The sequence below is a fragment of the Citrus clementina genome, unplaced genomic scaffold (genome assembly GCF_000493195.1).
Source record: "Citrus clementina cultivar Clemenules unplaced genomic scaffold, Citrus_clementina_v1.0 scaffold_3, whole genome shotgun sequence".
Lineage (NCBI taxonomy): Eukaryota > Viridiplantae > Streptophyta > Magnoliopsida > Sapindales > Rutaceae > Citrus > Citrus x clementina.
The window spans coordinates 25,801,549-25,823,900 of record NW_006262339.1 but is presented as its reverse complement, the minus strand read 5'-3'; the positions used below and the strand labels follow the sequence as shown (position 1 = coordinate 25,823,900).

The 22,352-nt window shown below is 35.7% G+C and overlaps 2 protein-coding genes across 2 annotated transcripts; both read right to left on the bottom strand.

Moving 5' to 3' along the window:
* Positions 1-4,763: 4,763 nt before the first annotated feature.
* LOC112099775 lies at positions 4,764-5,678 on the bottom strand. The gene is made up of 2 exons (XM_024187246.1): positions 5,279-5,678; positions 4,764-5,191 (listed from the first exon to the last, which is right to left on the bottom strand). Exons 1-2 carry the CDS (start codon positions 5,676-5,678, stop codon positions 4,764-4,766), a joined length of 828 nt encoding a protein of 275 aa, XP_024043014.1.
* A 7,288-nt stretch (positions 5,679-12,966) lies between these two features.
* LOC112100251 (polygalacturonase-like) lies at positions 12,967-14,619 on the bottom strand. The gene is made up of 4 exons (XM_024189133.1): positions 14,140-14,619; positions 13,728-14,017; positions 13,397-13,625; positions 12,967-13,305 (listed from the first exon to the last, which is right to left on the bottom strand). The coding sequence occupies exons 1-4, from the start codon at positions 14,587-14,589 to the stop codon at positions 13,087-13,089; spliced, it is 1,188 nt and encodes a 395-aa protein (XP_024044901.1). The 5' UTR covers positions 14,590-14,619; the 3' UTR covers positions 12,967-13,086.
* Positions 14,620-22,352: the final 7,733 nt, after the last annotated feature.

Here is a 22,352-nt window from a genome sequence, read left to right as displayed (position 1 = left end):
GCCTGGCACGCTTGGCTTCTGGTCTCGCCGTAAAACAGGCTTTAAGACTTGGTGAGCTTTTGCATGCCTTGAAAATTTTTATAACGTTTGAGGGTCTGCTCGCCTTTGCTTGGTCGAGCAGAGCCTGGCAAGCTTGGCTTCTGGTCTCGCCATAAAACAGGCTTTGAGATTTGGTGAGCCTTTGCATGCCTTGAAAATTTTTATAACGTTTGAGGGTCTGCTTGTCTTTGCTTGGTCGAAGCAAAGCCTGGCACACTTGGCTTCTGGTCTCACCATAAAACAGGCTTTGAGACTTGGTGAGCATTTGCATGCCTTAGAAATTTTTGTAACAGTTGAGGGTCTGCTCCTCTTCGCTTGGTTGAGCAGTGCCTGGCACGCTTGGCTTCTGGTCTCGCCGTAAAACAGGCTTTGAGACTTGGTGAGCCTTTGCATGCCTTAGAAATTTTTATAACATTTGAAGGTATGCTCGTCTTTGCTTGGTCGAGCAGAGCCTAGCATATTTGGCTTCTGGTCTCGCCATAAAATAGGCTTTGAGACTTAGTGAGCCTTTGCATGCCTTAGAAATTTTTGTAACACTTGAGGGTTTGCTCGCCTTCGCTTGGTCGAGCAGAGCCTGGCACGCTTGGCTTCTGGTCTCGCCATAAAACAGACTTTGAGACTTGGTGAGTCTTTGCATGCCTTGGAAATGTTTGTAACATTAGAACTGACTGAAATTCCTCATCGTTTCATTAATTACTGAATTCGACTTACACGAGGTTGATTTAACATAAAACGAATAACAACAAGAGCGAATAGAAATAATTTTAAAGCATGAACGAGTCTTACTAGAAATATTTCCTGAGGTGTACTGCGTTCCAGGGGCATTTCACCTCGTGGCCATCCGCCGAACAAGCTTATAGGCTCCGGGTCCAGCTACCTGCTTGACCCTATATGGCCCTCTCAGTTTGGTCCAAGTACTCCTTGTGTCGAGTCTTTCGTGTTCTGATTCACCCGCCTTAGTACCCAATCGCCGACCTTGAACTGTCGTATACACACCTTCTGGTTGTAATACCGAGCAACCCTCTGTTGGTAGACGACTGATCGCTTCGATGCTTGCTCCCTTTTCTCGGTTAGCAAATCCAGATTCAAGCACATTTGGTCGTTGTTTTCCTACTCATTGAAGTGATCTATCTGGTGCGTGGTCGTCCCTATCTCGACCGGTACAACAGCTTCATATCTGAAGGCCAAGGCGAACGGAGTTTTGCAGGTTGCTGTTTTGTGGGTTGTCTTGTACGCCCATAATACACCTGGTAGCTCATCAACACATGCACCATTTTTTGCTCTAAGCCTGGTTTTCAAAAGCCTCTTGATTATCTTGTTGGCTACTTCTACTTGTCCGTTAGACTGAGGGTGAGCAGGCGAACAATACTTCAACTCTATCCCGAGGTTCTGGCAGAAGTCCCTGAAATTATGGTTGTCAAACTGCCTGCCATTGTCTGCTATCAGGGCGTAAGGGATCCCGTACCGACAGACCAGGTTTTTCCATAGGAAGTCAATCGTCTTTTTCTCTGTGATCCTGCTGAGGGCTTCCACCTCTATCCACTTCGTGAAATAGTCCATCGCTGTTATTGCATGTGTTGCAGCCCCTCGTCCCTTTGGCAACGGCCCAATCAAATCAATTCCTTATTGACCAAATGGCCATGGCGAGGCCATGGAAGTGAGCTTCTCTGGTGGTTAGGTAGAGAAATTTACAAAACTCTGGCAACTCACGCAACTCCTGGTTTTCTCCTGCGCATCCTGGTTCATCGTCGGCCAGAAATATCCCTGCCTTAGAGCCTTGTGGGCAAGGGACCTCGCGCCATAATGGTTTCCGTAAATTCCTTCATGTACTTCTCTCAGTACGTAATATGCGTCGCCCTCATCCAAACACCGAAGGAACGGTAGGGTATATCCCCGCCGATATAATACCCCATCAATCATTATGTACCTCGACGCCTGGGCTCTGATCTTCCGAGCTCGTAACTTATCTGGTGGTAATACCCCATCTCTGATGTACGAGATTATCGGATCCATCCACGAGCATTTCTATTCTATCCACCGCACCTCCAAATTTTGCTCGATGTTAGGGCTAAACTTCACCTCCAAATGGACTGACTTAGGCATTTTCGGATCTGCTGCCACTGCCATCCTGGCCAGAATATCTGCTCGACTATTCTCCTCCCTTGGGATTTGTATCACCTCAACCGCCTCAAACTTCCCAATCATCTGCTTGACTTTCTTCAAGTACTATTCTATTTTCCCATCTCTCGGCTGAAACCTTTCACTGACATGATTTGCAACTAGTTGGGAATCAGTTCGGATTTTCACCCTATCCACTTTCACTGCCTTAGCCAATTCCAAGCCCGCTATTAGAGCTTCGTATTCTGCCTGGTTATTTGTGGCTGTGAATTTCAACCTTACAGTATAAGAGATCTCCTCCCCTTCTGGCATTCTAAAACAATCCCTGCTACAGACCTCTGCTCCCCTGAGGATCCATCCACGGACACTTGCCATACCCGATCTTCGTTGTTGGCTGTAGCAGCATCCAGCTGGTCGAAACCTACTTCGCGCTCTACGAATTCTGCCACGAAATCGGTCATTGCCTGGGCCTTTATTGCTGCTCGGGGTTTATAACTTATGTCGAACTCACTCAACTCTATGGCCCATTTCACTAGCCGACCAGAAGCATCCGGCTTGTTGAGAGTTTGTTGTAACGGTTGGTTTGTTATTACCGAGACAGGGAATGCTTGAAAGTATGGTCTCAACTTTCGAGCAGCAACCACAAGAGCAAGTGCCCATTTCTCTAACGGTGGATATCTAGTCTCGGCATCGAGCAGGGCCTTTCTTGTGTAATATATCGGATATTGAACCCCTTCTTCTTCTCTCAATAGAACAGAACTCGTGGCATGATCTGATACCGCCATATATAGGAACAGCATGTCCCCCTCCCGCAGTGTGGACAACAAAGGTGCTTGTTGCAAATATTGCTTCAAATTCTGGAAGGCTTCTTCGCATTCAGGGGTCTATTCTGTTTTTTTTCCCCTCCTTATCACTTGAAAAAATGCCTGGCACTTATCTGTTGCCTTGGATATGAACCGACTCAATGCCGCCAACCTTCCCGTAAGGCTCTGTATCTCTTTCAGGTTACAAAGAGATCTCATCTGCATGATTTCCTAGATCTTCTCGAGATTCACCTCGATTCCCCGATGACTCATCATGAACCCGAGGAATATGCTCGACTCGACCCCAAAGGCACACTTCTCCGGGTTAAGCTTCATCTTGTACTTCCTCAAAAGTCCAAATGTCTCCTCGAGGTGCTCGACATGTTCCTTCAGGTTTTTTGATTTGGTTATCATGTTGTCCACATACACCTCCATTGTCCTCCCAATCAATGACTTAAAGATTTTGTTCACCAACCTCTAGTATGTGGCACCTGTATTTTTAAGACCGAACGACATTACCCTATAACAGAACAAACCCTGGTTAGTGATAAATGACGTGCTCTCCTCATTCTGCTCGAACATTGGGATTTGGTTATATCCCAAAAATGCATCCATGAAGCTAAACAGGCCATGCCCGGCTGTTGAGTCAACCAGCTGGTCGATCTTGGGTAGGGGAAAGCTATCTTTCGGGCACGCCTTATTGTGGTCTGTCAAATCTACACACATCCTCTATTTACCGTTAGCCTTCTTCACTAGCACCACACTCAATATCCACTCAGGGTAATTAACCTTTCGAATGAACCCTGCCTTCAAGAGCTTTTCCACCTCGCCATTTATAGCCTCATATCTCTCCTGGTTGAAGTACATTCTTTTTTGCCTTACCGTCCAGGCACCCTTCCTTATTGCCAACCTATGGCAAGCGACCTCATGGTCGATTCCCAGCATGTCTTCATGTGTCCAAGCAAAGACATCTGCGTGAGCTCGCATGCAATGCACCAGCTCCCGCTTCTGCTCTTCTTTAAGCCTCGACCCAATTCGGATTGTTTTTCCTGAATCACCTTATTCTAAGCTTACTATTTCCAGCTCCTCCACAGGCTCCTGTCTGCCATTCTTGGCTTCCACTCGAGTATTAAGTGACGTAATTTGCATTGCTTCCCTTGCTGCTGTGGAGTAACAGCTTCGGGCAATTCTCTGGTCTCCTCGTACCACCCCGACCACTCCATTCACCCAATACTTGAGAGCTAGATAATGGTTGGAAAGTATCGCTTTACTCATCCTTAGAAAGGGGCGGCCTAGAATCATCTGGTAAGGACCTTCTTCATCGACAACTACAAAATCCAGGATCATAGTCTTTTCTGTCGGGGAGCTACCAATTATGATGGGCAGTTCGACCATACCTAAAGGAACTAGCTTTCCTCCTCCAAATCCCTTCAAAGAGGTATTAGTATGCTCTAACCTCAAGTCTGCTATTTCCATCTCCTCCAGAGTTGACTTGAACAAAACATCGATCGAGCTTTACGTATCTACCAGAATCCAGTCAAACTTCTTGCTAGCAGCGGTAGCCTTAATAACTAAGGCATCCTCATGTGGATATAGGATCCCTTCTTCGTCCTCATCTGTCCACATGATCGGAACTTATCTGATTCTTGCTCGCTTGGCTGCTAGGGTGTTGAAGAACACTTCTTTGCTAGTCATGGCATACCTAGCGTAGTTCTTTCTCGATCTGTTGGAATCTCCGGCCAATGTTAGGCCCCCATCAATTACTCTTACCATAGGCTGCTCGTGGCTCCTGTTCCTATCACTCTACTCCCCTTCACATGGCGAGGCCACCATCGGGAATGTCCAATCCACAAACTCGTCCAGGTATCGATTTCTCACCAAATCTTCAACTTGAGTCTTGAGATCTCTGTATTCAATTGTGGTATAACCGTGGGTGCCATGGAACTTGCAATAGCGTCCTTCTCTCCTGCTGGGTAGCTTTGTTATTGGGGTAGGGAGGTACAGTAATCCCCGTTCCTTTATGGTCTCATACACCTCGTCCAGTGGCATCTTTAAAGAAATATACCGCCCATAATCTTGGCTTTGGTCGATCATGTGTATCGTCCTTTCCCTGTTGGTGCCGTTCTGAACTGGAGGGGGTAACGGTGCTTCTGGTCTGCTTCCCCTACCACCATGTGGGTGTGGATGATGATGACCATATGTCGGGTCAGGCCTTCTCCATGAATCTCTGGCTGGTGAACGAGCAAGTTGCGCACTGCTGCGCTGATATTAAGGTGGCCTCTGATGAGGCTGGTAAGAGGTAACCTAGCCCTCTGCACCACTGCCTGAGGCATGATAGTCTTTTCTCTTAATCGGCCCATTTCTTGGTAGAGCTCTCTTATCTTTCCTCCTCAACCCTTCCAGCTGATCTATCTTAATTCGTGTTGTCTTTTCCTCCTCAATCTCTATGTCCCTCTTGGCCTGCTCGTAAGCAGCTGAATATGTTTGAATAGCAGGATTCCTTAAATTGTACCACAGTCGTCCCATCTTCACCCCTTCTTTCAATCCCCTTAATGCTTGAGGATAGTTGAAAGCTCCCAAATCGAGGACAGCACAATGGAACCTTTTGATGAATTCCCGAAGGGTTTCCTCATCTCCCTGCTTCATGCTCATCAGCTCTATCATATCATCTTCAGGCACCATTGCCCCATAAAACTGCTCTGTAAATTTCTGGCACATTTGCTCGAAGGATTTAATGCTCTCTCGAGGAAGTTTCTGGTACCACTCACGTGCTCGTCCCTCTAGAGACAACGGGAACACCCTGCATCTTTGAGCTTAGGATAATCCTTGCACCCTAGTTATGTCGTTAAAGCGCTCTATATGCACCAACGGATCGGTTCGCCTCCAGTATCTGACGTCTGGGAGGCGAAAATTCCTCGGAATGACTGCCCTCATGATTTCTGCAGAGAGCAAGGATTCACCGTCTAGCATTATCCTCCAACCATGTGCTCTGCTCCGTCCTTGCATGTCATCTATTATCTGCGCTAATCTGCGCACTTCTTCTTCCAACTGTACGGCACGACCAGGGTCACGTGCTGCAACTTGATCTCGCTCCTGCTCAACATCATGCAGGTGTTGTCGGAGTTCTCTTTCCTCTGCATTCGCCACCCTGTCATCGTTATCAAAGATCTTCTTTCCCGGGGATTGATCTTCTCCTTTATAGCTTTCTCCCCGTAGAGATGAGTTACCCTCCTCACCACCAAATCTTCTGATGGTCCGACCTCTCACCATATTGTCTTGCCCTAGTGTCACTCGCCACTTCTCACCCCCTCCTCTTAAACTCCCCTTCGTTCACTTCTCAGCTCGTGTAGGATGGTTGTCAGGGTCTCCATCTGTTTCATCCGCTCATACATTGCTTTTTCTCGTGCTTCGTTGGCTATCTCTCTCAACGTCACGGACTCGTTAAGCCTCAAGTCACCTCCTTGTGCACTGCCTCCTCCTACATCAATTGTTCCCTCACTTCTTTTCCTCTTCTTCTCTCTATTAACAGAAGCTTTTTGCTCATCTCCCCACAGACGGCGCCAAAATGTTGATGCGAGATTCTAGTTTTCTGCTCGTCCACGACCAGGATCTCTCCTCAACTAACTCATCCACGACCAGGATCTCCCCTCGTAAGACCTCTTCTCCGTAAACTCCTGCGTACACAAAGACAGGTCAGAACTCACCGGGTGTTTTCCCGGCGTAAACCCTCCGACGCTCAAGTCAGAAACGTAGGCTTTGCCTTTCAGGGAAACATGGCCACTAATATTATGGCTCTCTTTTGATCTCTCAATCGAAAACTCTTTTCTTAATTCTTAATCTCAAAAAGTCTAACCATTTTTCCTTCGTTGGTTACCTTTTTATAGCCTTCATTTGAATCCGGCCCTTCTTGCAATCCACGTCCATCACCTCTCTCAACACTCGGAAGTGGGTGTGTTATTATCGTAGTTGTGGCTGAGTGGACTCCGTGCCTTGATTCTCGGGCAGCGATTCACGTCTTGCCAACCGTCATTGGCCGGTTCTCTCCCCCTCAACCTCTAGCATGAATGGCCTTATGCCCCCAGCAAGAGGCCAGGTCCTGCTATGGCCCCGTGGAGGGTGCATTCGTGAACGAGCAGAGTATTCCTGATCCTAGTCACTTACTACCAGACTTCTGCGGAATACTCCTGTCCGTAGAATCCTGCTACCAGACATCTGCTCATCATGGTTGGCCTTGTAGAAGTATTACCCCCAAACAGAAGCCATGAAAAAATAATAATTTTGTTTAATAATAGTATAATAGGTATTAAGATGAGTTTATTAAATAAAACATAAGTTCTTAAACATTGATGATAGGTTTGTTAAAAACCTGGATTTGATGAGTACTTTAGTGGGTTTAAATAATCTCACCCTTTAGTTTAACTAAATAGTCTAAATTCATATTTATCTTTTAGTGATAAAACTATAATTATAAAAAAAGTTGGACTATTGCCATTCCTCTAATCTCCTCATAAAATCTCTTTATCCAATCATTTTTATTTAATTCCAAAATGTCCTTTGTTCTTTTAAATACATGATTGACACTAAAAAGTGTACATTTAATAAGGATAAACTTATTAGTTTTTTATTTATTGTGTCGATTAATGCATTCATTATTTCTAAATTATTTTAATACTCTCTAAATATATTTTATGTTAAATTAATTCGTAATTTGTTAATTTTTATCTTATAAATATTTTTCAGGAATAAAGATGAAATTAGAATTGAAAGCGGGAACAAAGAAGAACTACTGGAACATAATTGAAGAGATGTAATAATAAATAAAATAAATAAAATAAAAAATAAATATAATATAATAAAAGAACAAAAGTATGTTGGTGATGGTCACGCCTCCTGACCATCACACAATTCAATATATATATAATATAAAAATAAAATAAAATATTAATATTAATAAAATAAAAGAAAAGAAGACGATTCCCTTGCCTATAAAAGGCAAGGGGATGCAAGCCAGAAAGGGGGACGCGAGAGAGAAGCTTGAGCTGATTTTTTAAAAGCCGAGAGAGAGTTTAGCTGAAGAGTTTCTTTCTTTTTTTGTTTCTTTTCTTTTCTTGTTTCCGTTTGTATCAATTTTCTTTGTAATATATTTCAAAAAGTTTATCAAATAAAAAGAGTGTTGTGTTTTGTTTCAATATGAGTAGCTAATTTTATTAAGCTAAGGTGAAGGGTGAAGCTTAATGTTTCAAACTATTAATTAATATTATTTTCTCAAATGAGTTTTTAAGTTTATTTAATTCTTTTCTAATTATTTTTATATCATGTTAATTTATAAATTTCACTGGATTTTATGGTATTTTGACATAATGTCGACACATTAATGTAGTGTGGCACATTAGGTATTTTATTCTATATTTATCCATACACATAGAATTAAATGATATAATAATTAATTGGTAAAAGTGAGGCAAAATATAAATGAGATAATATTAAAATTATAGTTTGAATACAGAGAGTAGATCCTAAACCTTGGCTTATTTTTAAATTGATTTCAAATAATTTCTTTTCCCCACAATTAATTTTCTTAGTTTTACTAGATGTAAAACTCTCTGTGGTTCGACCCCGGTCTCACCGGGTTATATTATAACTAGACATTCTTATACTTGAGAGTAATACACTTTTGAGTCGTGTCAATACACTTTCTATTTCTTAATGTAATTTTTTATAATTAAAACTCAAAATAGTATTCTACTTTTTTTTCTTTTACAATGTTATTGTTACCCTTCAAATAAACTAAATTCTAGGTGATGAATATTTGAATATCAATCATTAAGTTAAATTACACATATATTAAATTATAATTTGAAAGCAACCTTATATATAAAATTCTTGATGAGTAAGAAATATGAAAAAAATAATAAATTATTATAAATCTTTACAATTGATTTCAGTTAGATAGAAGTAATAAGTAAAAAAAAAGGGATTGATAATGAATGCAAGTAATTTATTGGAAATTTTTTTAAGTATGTTTAATTTTATTTTTTTTAAATGTAATTTTATTTAAAGTAGGGCTTTACAAGAATAATGAAGGGGTGCCAATAAATTCATTCTTATAAAAATTGCGGGATTTTGAAAAGAGTGGGACTATTGACACCCCTCTAAATATCTCTTAAAACCCCTTTAATTATTTTACAATTTTAACCATTATCAAAATTACATAATAGGACAATTTCTAATTAAATTCTACTCAAAAGTTAAATAATTTTTTATTTTAGAAATTAAAAAGGTTGTTTTTTTTTAATTTTCAGGTGAGGAACTTACCACCAATGGCTACAATAGAAAGAAAGAAAACTTTTTTTTAATGGAAGAAATCTGGTTGTTGAAATGAGTTTTAATAATAAAAATTAAATAATGGGGTTTACACAATAAATTTTACTTAAGGGTATTTTTGTTATTGACGGAGGTGTTAAAAAATTTTTATAATTTTTTTAAAATATTGTAATGAACTTAATTAAGAAAACGGGTGTTAAGAGATATTTAGAGGGGTACCAATAGTCCTACTCTTTTAAAAATTATTCTCTTAAGCAGATTCCAAGACTAGCACTAAGCCCAGTGGGTTTTATCTTATTGAACCAATTATATATATACACACACACACATACATACATAGGGATATTGAGGTATTATGAAAATAAGAGAAAATTAAAATATGATTTCAACATAGAGAAAGTGACAATCTCCCAAATTAAGGTCATAGTATCTCATGATTCCAGACTGCCAATTAAATAAATAACAGAAAGTTGTGTAAGCTGAACGTTCAGGCTCAAAACCCATCTAATTAAGTCCATGCATTTTTCTCGTTTTTAATTTTCTGAGATACAAAATTTATATCACAAATGATTCAGCATTTATCATATCATTCATTGATATGTGGCATAAGATAATTATCACACTAATGATAAATAATAAATTCACTAATACAATATATACATTACAAGCAATGATTGGAGACATATGGCATATGTGGTCACATTATTACCTTAGAAAATTTTGTCATTTTACGATAAGGGAAAAAAAAATTCTTTTTGGAGACAACACGTTTATATAGCAGCTGTTATCTTTTGGGATCCTGGTTGCAATTTAATTTATTCCTTTTGTTTAATTTTAATTCCAATGGTTGCGTGCTCACCTTTGATTATTGCAAATGGGAGAGGGTTCGTGCAATGTTGCTCACATGTTTTTTTGCATACAATATTTATTTCTGCAATTCCACCAGACATTGATTTCTTTAACCATAAAAAACAATTGGCTTGAATTAGCCATTAAATGAAGAGACATCATAAATATTATCGTTCAGCCCATGCATTTACTCCACACTAACAAGACAAGCACACTTAACAAGGACAAGCTGCGCCGAGCACTGAGCGGTGCTTTGGCGTGTGAAAGCTACATCTATGAATAAAGGTTGCCTTGTTTTCTGTTTTGAAGAATGTTTGTTTTTATTTTTGTAAATATCGCACGTTATTTTTATTTATTGAGTTGATGTTATAGCCAATAATCAATATAGGCTTGGAGCCTAACTTTTTTTTTTTTAAGGGGGTGAATAAAGTTTAAATTGACTTTTGAATTCTTTTATCTTCTAAAGGATTCAAATTTAGAAGATTAGTTAAAGAAAATTGTTGAAACATCACTAGATCAAGTCTTTGAGGACACCGAGCTATCACATCAAAAAAATTCTACCGACTATAGCATCCTTTAATCCAACTTCAAAATCATTGGCTAAACGGAAATACCGAATTTTAGTTTACATGAATTTTAGTTTCACCCATATGCGTTAACGGAAATACCGAACCACTATTTTAGTTCGGTAGGGGCTATAATACCAAATAGAACTTGAGTGGACAATAACGTTAAAATCAGTATAATTTAGAGGGCCATTTAGGAGTACTATAATGAAACAATCTACATCTATATGTACTATAACATAAAAGTTTAAAATATAGGGCCCAAAAAATAAATATTTCGTAAATTTTCAATTCAACCCCTTATCTTTCCTGAAATTAATTTTTCCCTTGGGGACCCCACTCAAAATTTCAGGGGAGGGGGAAAAACACAAAAAAAAAAAAAAAAGGAAAAAACAACATTAAAGATTGCTTGCAAATTGGGGGTCGCAATGTTCTATAATGCAACATCTTACGCCTGTTGCAGCTATCAAAGTCCTTAGCCGGGATGCTTGCCGATTTCCAAATTAACTACATATGTACTTTCAGGATGCCTTGGTGCTTTAGTTCTATATTCTCTATATTTTTCGTAGCCAAAAGAGAGGAGATTTTGATAAAGTATTGTTGAGTGTTGAAGTGTCTTCTACTTTCTCTTTATTTGTCTCTGAGCAAATACTAACTTGAGCGCTAAGGTCAGAACGATGATTATGGTTCGATAGGGTTAAATTAAGAATTGAAAGACTTCTAGACAATAAAATATAAATACTATAGACCTAAAGTCCTAAGGGGGCTTAAACATAAATTTCACATAAAATTGGATTGATTTCACTGAAGTGTGTTTTGCAGATTTCAAAGTTGGGGATATTTCCACCCCATTATTTGTGTAAACCCACCCAACTTCTAAAAACTATTTACAATAAATATATATTTTTTCTCATAAATACAAATCAACAAAAAAATTATGTAATAATTAAATCATTCTTACATTTTTTTCTTACTTATTTTTTTTTATTAAAATAGCTTTAATATAAGTTCTATTTAATTATTTTGCTTCATGACATAAAATGACCCACTTGCCCGAAATAATATGTGTTCTTGTATCGAATACTTTAGATACTTAATTTTATGACTGATAATATAATCTAACTTCTTAAATTAAATATAATAATTTTCAATATTTTAGATGTAAATGACATAAATTTGACAGCCTAATAATTTAATGAGTATTTTCTCATAAAGACATTATGTTAGTTTAATTAAAAATTAATAATCACACTAATAAAGTAGAATTAACTATTTAAAAACAATGAATTTTGTATAAAATTAAAAAATTGTTGAAGTTAAATTAAATTATTGGTATTTTTACCTTTTAAGGGTAACATAATCAATTTAAAATTAGGTTAAGCAATCTTATTAGTCAAATATAATAAAAAAATCTAAGTCATAACAAAATAAATTAAGATAGATTTAATTGATTAATTCTTTTGAATTATTCTTTATTTGAAATTTTTAAAAATAATGAGAATTTTTTGTAATTATTCTCTAAACGTGGGGTGAATTAAAAGAATTTGTGGGTTGGAAATATCACCAACCAAATTTCAAATGAGCGAAAACTAGCCAAAAAGAGAAGAGATTTTAATCTTGAAGTGTGTTTTGGTCATTTGAGTTTCCAATGACCGAACATGCAGTTGATCAGTACACCTTCTCCTCATATGTTGGCCTCTGAGCGTTAATAGGATTACATATAGCGTCGTGCTAAATAGTCACACCCATATATCTAATATTCAAATTAAATAGGTAATAGTACTGTAATAATATATATTTTGCTATTAGATTTTTGTTTGAATACCAACCTTATAGTCAATCGCTTGTGGGCGCGGGCCGGGTTATGCACTGATCAGAGAATATAACTTTAAAGGTATATGATAAAATTTATTTTACAATAAAAGGTAATACAACTAATTAATGTACACATGTTATATTATTATTTACTTAATATATGGTTGACATGATACTTTTGATATATTCTAAAATTTCTCCTCTTAAAAATACTCACTTCACAAAAGATCTATGATGTTCAAATTTACACCTACAGGATTATAAATGTAGCATGAAAATTACATATATTTTTCTATATGAGTTGGGTTCGAATCCCGAACTTCTTATTTCACTCCCCAAAACAATTTTACTTTTTGAAACAATGAAACACAAGAAATTAATCACATTTGTCGCTACAGATTGTAGCAACACCACCCAAAATGGTGATTGAAATTTTTTACAATAATATTTATCGCAAGGCCAGGCTCCAAACTATCCCAATGAAGGAGCAACGCCACAGGCTCGAGCAATAAACCAACCTAGCTACTAATCAATATTTGTTATACAATCAAACTGAAAACGACTTTTTACTACTACAAGCAACCTTTAGGCTGAACTAAACCAGAAGCAGATCCATCAGCATGGCTGCAAGAGGCTGCAGCAGGTTGATTCTTATAAGTAAGCTTTACATCTTCCAATCTTATCCTTGAGCATGGGTACTTTGAACTACAATCAAAATTCACTGCTACTTCCGTTGCTGACGTTCCATGAACATCTTGATACGTTACATCGCTAATTTTAACCCCTGAAACCTGTTACATAAGGAATAAAACAAAATTTTAAGAATTGTTATGGCACCGATATATTAATGAATTTTCCTTTGATACCCTTTCGATGTCGTACCTGACCGGGGCATCCTATGTTATCAGGGCAGTAATTTTGATCAATTATGATGGGGTTTTGAACATTCTTCATGATTGCATTTTGGAAAAGAATGTTCCTTGCAAATCCGTTGCTTGGTCTTCCCCAAGATTTAATTCTCAGTCCATTTTGAGTGCCTGTAAATGTCACAGTTTTAACTGTAACATTTTGGACTCCAGCCTCATTTAGGTCCTTCCCCAAACTCCCGATGCTGCATAATAACATCAAAAAAGTTGTGAATAAAAAAATATATGTTAAAAAATAATTGCAAAATTGAAATGATAATAAGGAACTTTATTTTATTTTATGTTACCTGATTCCATGGCCAGGGCCACATGCAACATTTTCTATCCACAAATTAGAGGTTCCAGGGCCAATAGAGACGCAATCATCGCCTGTAGAGATTCTAGTGTTCAAGATTGTAACACCACTTGATAATTGGACATGGATGCCGTCAGTGTTGGGGCTGTTTCCTGAGGCCAAGACCTTGACGCCTTTCAATTTCACATTGTTGCAGCCATTAAAAACAACGTGGTACATTTGGCTATTCAGTGAAGTTAGTCCATTGATTGCAATGTTGTTGCAATTTGAAAACCCCATCGACTGCAGAAAAGGCATATTTGTAAAAAATTGATTAAAAATCAGTGAAAAGACTATCCAAGTCGCCCTTTTAAGCACAAGCATTAATTGCTAGATTGAAGGACAAATTGGTCATTTCATCATACCGTGGCACCGCTGGGACAATTTTTCCCAGAGTTTTTGCAAGCCCACAAGGCAGTCCCTTGGCCGTCAAGAATGCCACTGTTGAGGGTAACTCCGTCAACATGCTGGAAGAAAAGCCAGTTTCCGGCATTTCCAATCACGCGATAATCAGATGGAGCAACAAGGGTACCATCAATGCGGATAGTAATACGATTGTTCTTGCATGGACCTTGAAACGCAACGTTTCGGAGAAAGAATCTTCCTGGCGGCACGTAAATGGTGGCTGCTCTTGGTGAGCCGCAGGCATTAGCCCATGCTGATAGAAATGCTTTTGTTGAGTCCGTTCTGCCGTCGGGTTTGGCTCCGAAGCTTACAACATTGTAGCTCGGTGGGGCTGCTAAAGACGAAGTGTTGAAAATGGAAAGCAAGAGAATTGAAATAAGGAAATGAAAGTAACACATTTTGTTATCCATTTTTTGTTCTGAGCAAGAAATTTGAGAAGTTGAAAGAAGTGGGAGTGGTGGTGAAACGGTTGAGATGGAAGGGTATTTATAGGATTTTAAAAAAAGAATTTGGATTTGATCTGCATGCATCAGAAGAATTCAGAAGCAAGCTGCGCCGAACTTTGTGAGCAGTTTTTGCTTTTTAATTTTTTTTCCAAGTTTAGTTTACGGAAATACCCTTGCTTGATTCTTGGATGACTTGTAATTAATGTTTTTGGACATTGCATTGTGTCCGCCAACGTTAATTAAACAGAATATTTACTTTCTATATATTATACCCGTGTTGCTTTATATGGGCGTTACTTGTTTGGAACTTTTTTTTCCTTCCCAAATTCAACAAATTATAGTTCTTCCCATTTATGATTGATCTTTGGTTTCTCTATGAAAATTAATTGATTCGAATATACAACAGTTTACGTGTTATGAGCTACATGTGTGACAATGATGTCATAATCAATTAATTGTCCTTAGTAATTTTGTTATTACATAAATCAAATTCACTTGGTCAAATTGTTTTCATTTATTTTTCATGTGTCATAATTTAACTTACTTTTTAGGTAACCTTGGCCATTAATTGTTATCTATATAGCCTATTAATATTTAATGCGGACTCAAAGTGATATAAAGGACAGATGCATGTACATGGTTCTTGCGTAGGGGAGATATTACTTATATTTACTTACACATAAAGGATAGTAATTGTTAAAATTAAATTGAAAATCAAGCGAAAGGCTTCACCCACAAGGAAAGCCAAACCAAGCCACCACATACAGCGTAAAAGTTTTTTCTTTATTGTAAATTAGCTCGAGTTTGCGCTCTTCGTTTGGCCTTTTTTCCCCCCTTTTTTCACATTAATAACGCCTCCTCTTATTTTTAATAACGCCTCCTCTTATTTTCTCAACCTTTTCTTTTAATTTGTTTTGACGCAATGTCGAACCGATACTAAATTTTATTCTAGCGAACATTCTTTAAAACTCAATAACAAGAGATCTCACAAAAAAAGGGAAAGATTTCAATTTAAAAAATATTGACATATTATTCATGAAAAGTTTCCAAGCCTGTTAAGTCTTTTGACAAACCTCGCTCAATGTTCTCACCAATTAACTTTATCTTGGCTGTCATATCTTCTTTAAGAATAACTTTCTTGTCTCTACTATAAATTAGGCAAAACCATATCAATTGTCTTTGGGTCTTCTTGAACAATTAGTTTAAACTTATATCCCTACTATGACTTTGCTCGTCCTACATGATGCTAATTAACCACATCCTCCTAATTTGTTGTTCTTTCCATTCATTTTGTAATTTAATTTTCAGATGATTGATATTATACTTATTTAAATGGCGTATATAATTTATATTTCTATTAAAATGTATGACATCCAATGTGTAACTTATTGCTGGGTAATAGGTATTCTGTTTTTTATAAAATACAAAATTCAATATAATGAATGAATAAACAATGTGCTACCATGTGACAATCATCCAACTACAACTATAACAATACATAGTTTATACACTATTTAGTAAAAAGAGTGTGCTTATCTCATCCCACATCACAAGTGAAGGCAAGCATAGGAGTGTTAATAAGTTTTGTGGGTTTCTTTAACGAGTAGATGCATTTTGGATGAGGGTCACTCTCATGAATCTCAAAAGCAAGTTCGTGAGGGCAGTGGTTAAACTGTACTTTAGTTTGACGGAGACCACAATGTAGAAACAATAAACTTTAATAGGTTGTAGCATAAGCCAATAAATGCTCATGCAAATATTGATGGTACATTGGATCCCGCTTGCAACCTAATGTGCGGATTCACTGACAATAATGAGCACAAAGGGTCTTAAGAGAGTGAAGAGCGTAAAATTCCACATCACTACCAAAGGCAAGCCTGGGAGATTGTATAAGACTTTTCCTCTGGGAGGTTGTATAAGCCTTTTCCTAACATGTTATAGGTGATGAAGGACCTAACTATGATGAAGTTGGAGAGCATTTTCCGCAACGTGGGCTCAAACGTGACATGTGGAGCAGAATAAGGAGAAGAAATCGGCGGCTCTTGTTTGATGAATATGGTTGGTTTTAATTAAGAACTGGCTTTCCTGAATTTTTATTTTTTTTATTTTTTGTTATTATTTTTCTAGGTCGTGTTTGCTTGCTTTCATTTCACCAGGGCGTGATCTGGGGACTTGGCCAGAAAGTTAATCAAATAGAGTAATCCATGCGAATACTCAGTTGAGTTTTTTAATTTTATTTTATTAAAACATAACCCCATGTTATTATCGATCGTTTTTCTTCTTTTTGTTATTTTTTTTTTCCTAGCGCAATAAATGCTAAGACATTTATCTTTGTGGTCCAAATTAATTAGCGCAGCATCTTCCATAGAATATTACATCTAATAACCATTGGCTTCTATCCTTTCATACTTATTATACATAACGGACCTCTGCCTGTTAGAATATTAACTCTAATAAGTAATAACCATTTGCTCCTATCACTTCCATACTTGTTATACATAATGGACCTCTGCCTACAAAATAGATTAATGCTGTACTTATTTCTGATACTAAATTTAGATACTCACTGACGTGGCAGTTGACACAGCACTATCGTATTAGCTGCCGCGTCACCCGCTTTTTTTTAATATTAAAATAAATTATCAATTAACAATCTAATTAAACGTTCATCTTTCATGCTTTTTTTTTTTAATTTTTCCTTTGCTCCTTGGTTGTTGCAGCAGAAGAAAAGAAAAGAAAAAAAATTGTCAGACAAAAAAGAAGGGGTGAGCCATTAACGTTTGATTAGGTTTTTAATTTTTAATTTTTCTTTAAAATTAAAATATTTAAAAAACGGCTGACATGACAACTAATGTGATAGTGCCACATCAGCTGCCATGTCAGTGAGTATACAATCTTAGTATTTGAGGTATAGTAATACTGATTAATATGCGCACTGAAACTCTTATCTACTAAAATTTACAAAATTTTGCTTGTCTACTAAAATTTACAAAATGGAATCTCTGTACTTATATAATTTTTTCTGCCTATAGTTAACCAAGGTCTAAGATTTATTATTATAGTAGTAATAACAAATTGTATCTAGCTAGTTAATAAATATATTATCACTAAAGCAATCCAATAGTGTTCAAGAAATTAATTGTTGTGTGAACAGATGATTTTTCTTAAAAGTGACTTTTACTGGAATCTTGCCAAGTTCATGAATATGATCATTTGCGTGATAATGTAGAAAATTAATTTAATTTCAATGTCAACTTGTAATTAATAAAGTAGGGGCCCGCAGCAATTTAGCACGTTCAATGATTTTCTTCAATCCGTTTAGCATTATTCGTAGGTTATGTGACGAAATTCTTTTAGCTTAATATAATTCTTAATTAATTTAATTTATAAACCCAATACCGTGTGAATGCGCATAGCTAATGGTTTTAAATTAAAGACTGACCATTGGCACATACGATTTTTTATAGGGAGAATGACCTTTTACTAGGTTCCTAATTTTTTTCATTATGCGCCTTTTATTTTTGTTAATTGCATTCATAACTTTGTTATTTTTATGTTCGAACTTTTCCGTCAAAAGATAAATGTGAATTTTAACATACAAATTTATTCATATTTTTTGACAAATACATCATATTAAACTGACAATAAGTTAACAATAATAAAAATTCAAAATTATGTTTTATTTATTTATTTTAGTTTTAGTGTAAAAAAACATAACTGATAATTAAAAAAAATGAGAACTGAAGTTATGTGATAAACATTAGGGAAATGTCTACAGTTAAAGATGCAATATTGCCAGAGATATCATAAGCTAATTTCAGTTACTGTGTGACTGAACTATTGTTTGACTCAAATTTTTTATTCGCCTACTCTATATATAGGTATCTATCTAGCAAATTAAGTTGCTCATTTCTTCAAAATACAGATGATGTTCAGGTGTGCGAACGTTAAAATCATGAATGGAGATTTTCCTTGTTACATGGCTTCAATGTTTCAGGCAATTTTTATTTAAATAGCATGTGATATTTGTTGACATTTCTTTCCTGTAGATATTAAATTTGACACATAATATTATTCAAATTTGAACTCCACATCTTCTACAGAAACTGGATCCAGTGCAATTCCATCAACATCAACCACTTGTTCTAATAAAAATTTCAGAACCCATGTGATGAAGAAAAAATATTTTCCATGAAAGATGTTGTAGATGTTGGACATTTTGTTATATATAATCGTATGGATAGATAGTTGAATTTGGAAAAAAAAAATCAATTCAAAAAATTAATTATTATTACGTTATTTCTCTTTTTTTCTGTTCTAACTTTTTGCAGATTTGAGGAGGTGAGATTTATTATATTCCCTCCAAGTTGATGTGGTTTATCTCTTTTTCATTCAAAGAAAGTTTCATCACTCACCAAGCTTCATCAAGCAGTAGTAATAATAGTAATTATAATCAGAATCATAATATAAATCGGTCTTATCTGATTGAGTTGATAGAATCTCTTGTCTTAAAAACAAGAGGTCTGGGACATGGTCACATGAATGAGGAAGAGACTAAATTACCATTAGGCTAAAGAATAGACAATAATATTGATCATTATTAGAGATTATTATACTAAAAAAATAGTATTTGTTATTTCTTTTGGGAAAAAAAAAACTACTACCTAGCTGTAGTTTCTAGGCATATAGACGATTGAGTGAAAGCCAACTCATTCTTTTTTGGGAATTTCTTTATTAATTTTTTAAAAGAATGCACAGTAATCTTCTAATTGATCACTTGTTTCAATGATTCATATTAGGCAAACAGTCAAGGCATTTTACTAGTTTATCAAGCGAGCTTGTCTTACGTCTCTGTTCATGCCAAATTATGCACCGAAAGGATAAAACTCAGGCATCAAGACAAAGTCAAATGATTCATTGCTGTCTATTGCTTCTTGTTAAAAAACATTACCCATCCCAAATTTGACTGTTTTATTCAGCACAAATTCAGTCATCACATGGAGATTTCTTCAACTGCCTAATGGAAAAAGGTTAATGCATGATTGTTAACAAAGGGAATTAAATTAGATTAATTACTAGCTATTTAAGGAATTAGCTTGCCTACCCGTAACTTTTATTGATCGTATCACCGCAAATTTTGGCTCAAAATTGGTATGAGCTTATTGCTTCTTCGCTTTTCAATATTTTTATTTTATCAAAGCAGAATAACTTATTCTAGTTCTAGCTTCATTTTTTTAGTTTAATTTTACCAAATACTCCTTGCAATGTTATTTTGTAATTAATCTTTTGATGTCAAAACTTTCAAATGAAAAATTCATTCCGGTCATAAATTAGTCGTTTCTTTTCGTTAGAGTTTTGATATGAGAACTTAACCGCATATTATGAAAATTGTGGGAGAACAGTCACTCTTTTTAAAATAAAATAATAATGCATAATGAATTTAGACTAAGAATTCTCTCTTGATCTAAAATTTGAACTAATAAGAAAAACATTAATACATAGAGTAATGATAAGGATCCTAACATTTCAATCTCAATATGAGTCCCAATTTATATGTGCTACCTCTTACTATATATATCATGCCATATATACTCAGCTATATTTGCCATATCTTTTTCCTTAAAATGATAAGGCCTTCCATAAGCCAGATTTATTAGTAAAAGAAAAAATGAGCACAGTAGAGAGTAATGCTGAAAAAAAAGAGGGAGAATATATTTTTAGTTAGGAAAATCCCACTTATCCTTGAATCAAAGGTCATGTAAACTGATGGAGAGGTTTCTCAACAACTAAGTAAAATCAGGACAATGAAAATTTAAATTGGCCAATGGATCTTTTACTTGATTGACTGACGGTAGATATGAGAATTCATTGAAATGATATTCTGAAGATTGTAGCTCGACAAGTTAAACATTCGTTCTTATTTTTTAATGAACCAAGGAGACTTGAAAGAAGATATGTGTACAAGTGAACGCCTGATACCATAAAAGTCGGTTTATATATGATTGTGACATTTCGTACCCTGACCTTCTAGGTGGCTAGTTAAAATAATTTGCTTGAAAACAACTGAACAAGTCCATGGGACTTAATGGTGTTGCATATAAATATATAAGAAAATCGTTTCGAAAATTTAATTAATATATATCTTTGTTATGGCCAGAACTCAACCAATCACATGCTACATTTGAAAAATAAAAGTAAAATTGAATAAAAGACGGCTTGAAACAAGGAAGCCCCAAAAGAGGGAACGTGGCATTCACAAACCATCAAGATCGAATATAAATTGTGTCTGTGTGTGTTGGAAGATCTGAAGGAATTGCTATATACTGTCTGTTTATTGGATTGGCCACTCCTATGATTGCTATCAATTTTGGGAACAATTGTTGATTAATATTTTTAAAAAAAAAGAGAATGAAAGAATTGATATTATACAGTTGTTGATGTGAACATGTTAGCCTGGCAATAATATTGAAGAAACAGTGCAATATGAAATTTCCAAATTTAATTCTTCAAAGAGAATAATATATGTTCATACTTTTGGGTCCGGCTATATATGGTGTCCCTGTGACGGCATATCCCTAGTTTCCGTCCTTTTCTTATCAACTATTATGAACCATCATATTTAACATAAAAATAGTTTAATGTTAACCATGGATTTAATAGGTTATTAACTCTATAATCCCTATTATTTGTTTGCATATTAAAAAATGATAAAGTTTCAACATTTTGACACATAGCTCTAGATCATTTTAAATTTTTACACTTAAGCCCATTGCCTAGTTTGACCTTTTTAATAATTTATTTTAAAATTTACATTAAAATATATTAATAAGTTAATATATAATAGATCTATATATTATTTAATAATCACTATTTAACATAGGAAAATTTTGACTGCACGCTAAATAAATTAACATGTGCTACTCTGCTCTCAATATTTTGAAAAGTGATTAGTACATCCTCATCCGTTAGTTTTTTTATTTATTTAACCATTGACCACTTTGATCATATAAAAATTTAATTATACCCTTATTTAAAATTAAAGTAGAAAAAGATTAATCACCATCACAATCAGCTCCAAAAATGTATTTCGTCTTTTGGTTCTAATCATTATAAGTAAAAAAAAAAAATCGTACAATCACCGCTAGTTTTATTGTCATGATTAAAAATAAATAACTCACTACCATTAATTTAAATTGTTAATCGTTACTCTTTTTTTTTTCTATTTTTCTCCTATTTTTCTCTCTCTCCTTTCGCTCTCATTTCCCCCACTTTCATTCATTTTCTCACTTCGCAAACACCATTATAAAATAGGGACAAAACTATGGTGCAATTGTGGTACCATACCACAGTTGCACCCAGCCATTGAATCCAGTCACAGTTATTACCATAGTTGGATCCAATGGCTGAAAGCAACTGTGGTATGGTACCACAGTTGCACCATAGCTAGACCCATAAAATAGATCTTTTTAGATTTTATTATTTTAGAGAATTATATTTTGTACATGATGAAATAACTTTAATGGGTGAAAACTAATAATTAATGGATAAGACTATTTGAACCTATAAAGTATTCATTATATGAGGATACTTTACGAATATAAAATTTTAGATGTAAAATGGCTTTGAACTTTGGAGGGTAATTTTTAGAGGTTAGAGTAACAAGCTAACTGCAATTTGTCATTATATTGGAGTGAAAATGTAAATGATAGAGAGAGTAAGGAGCTAAC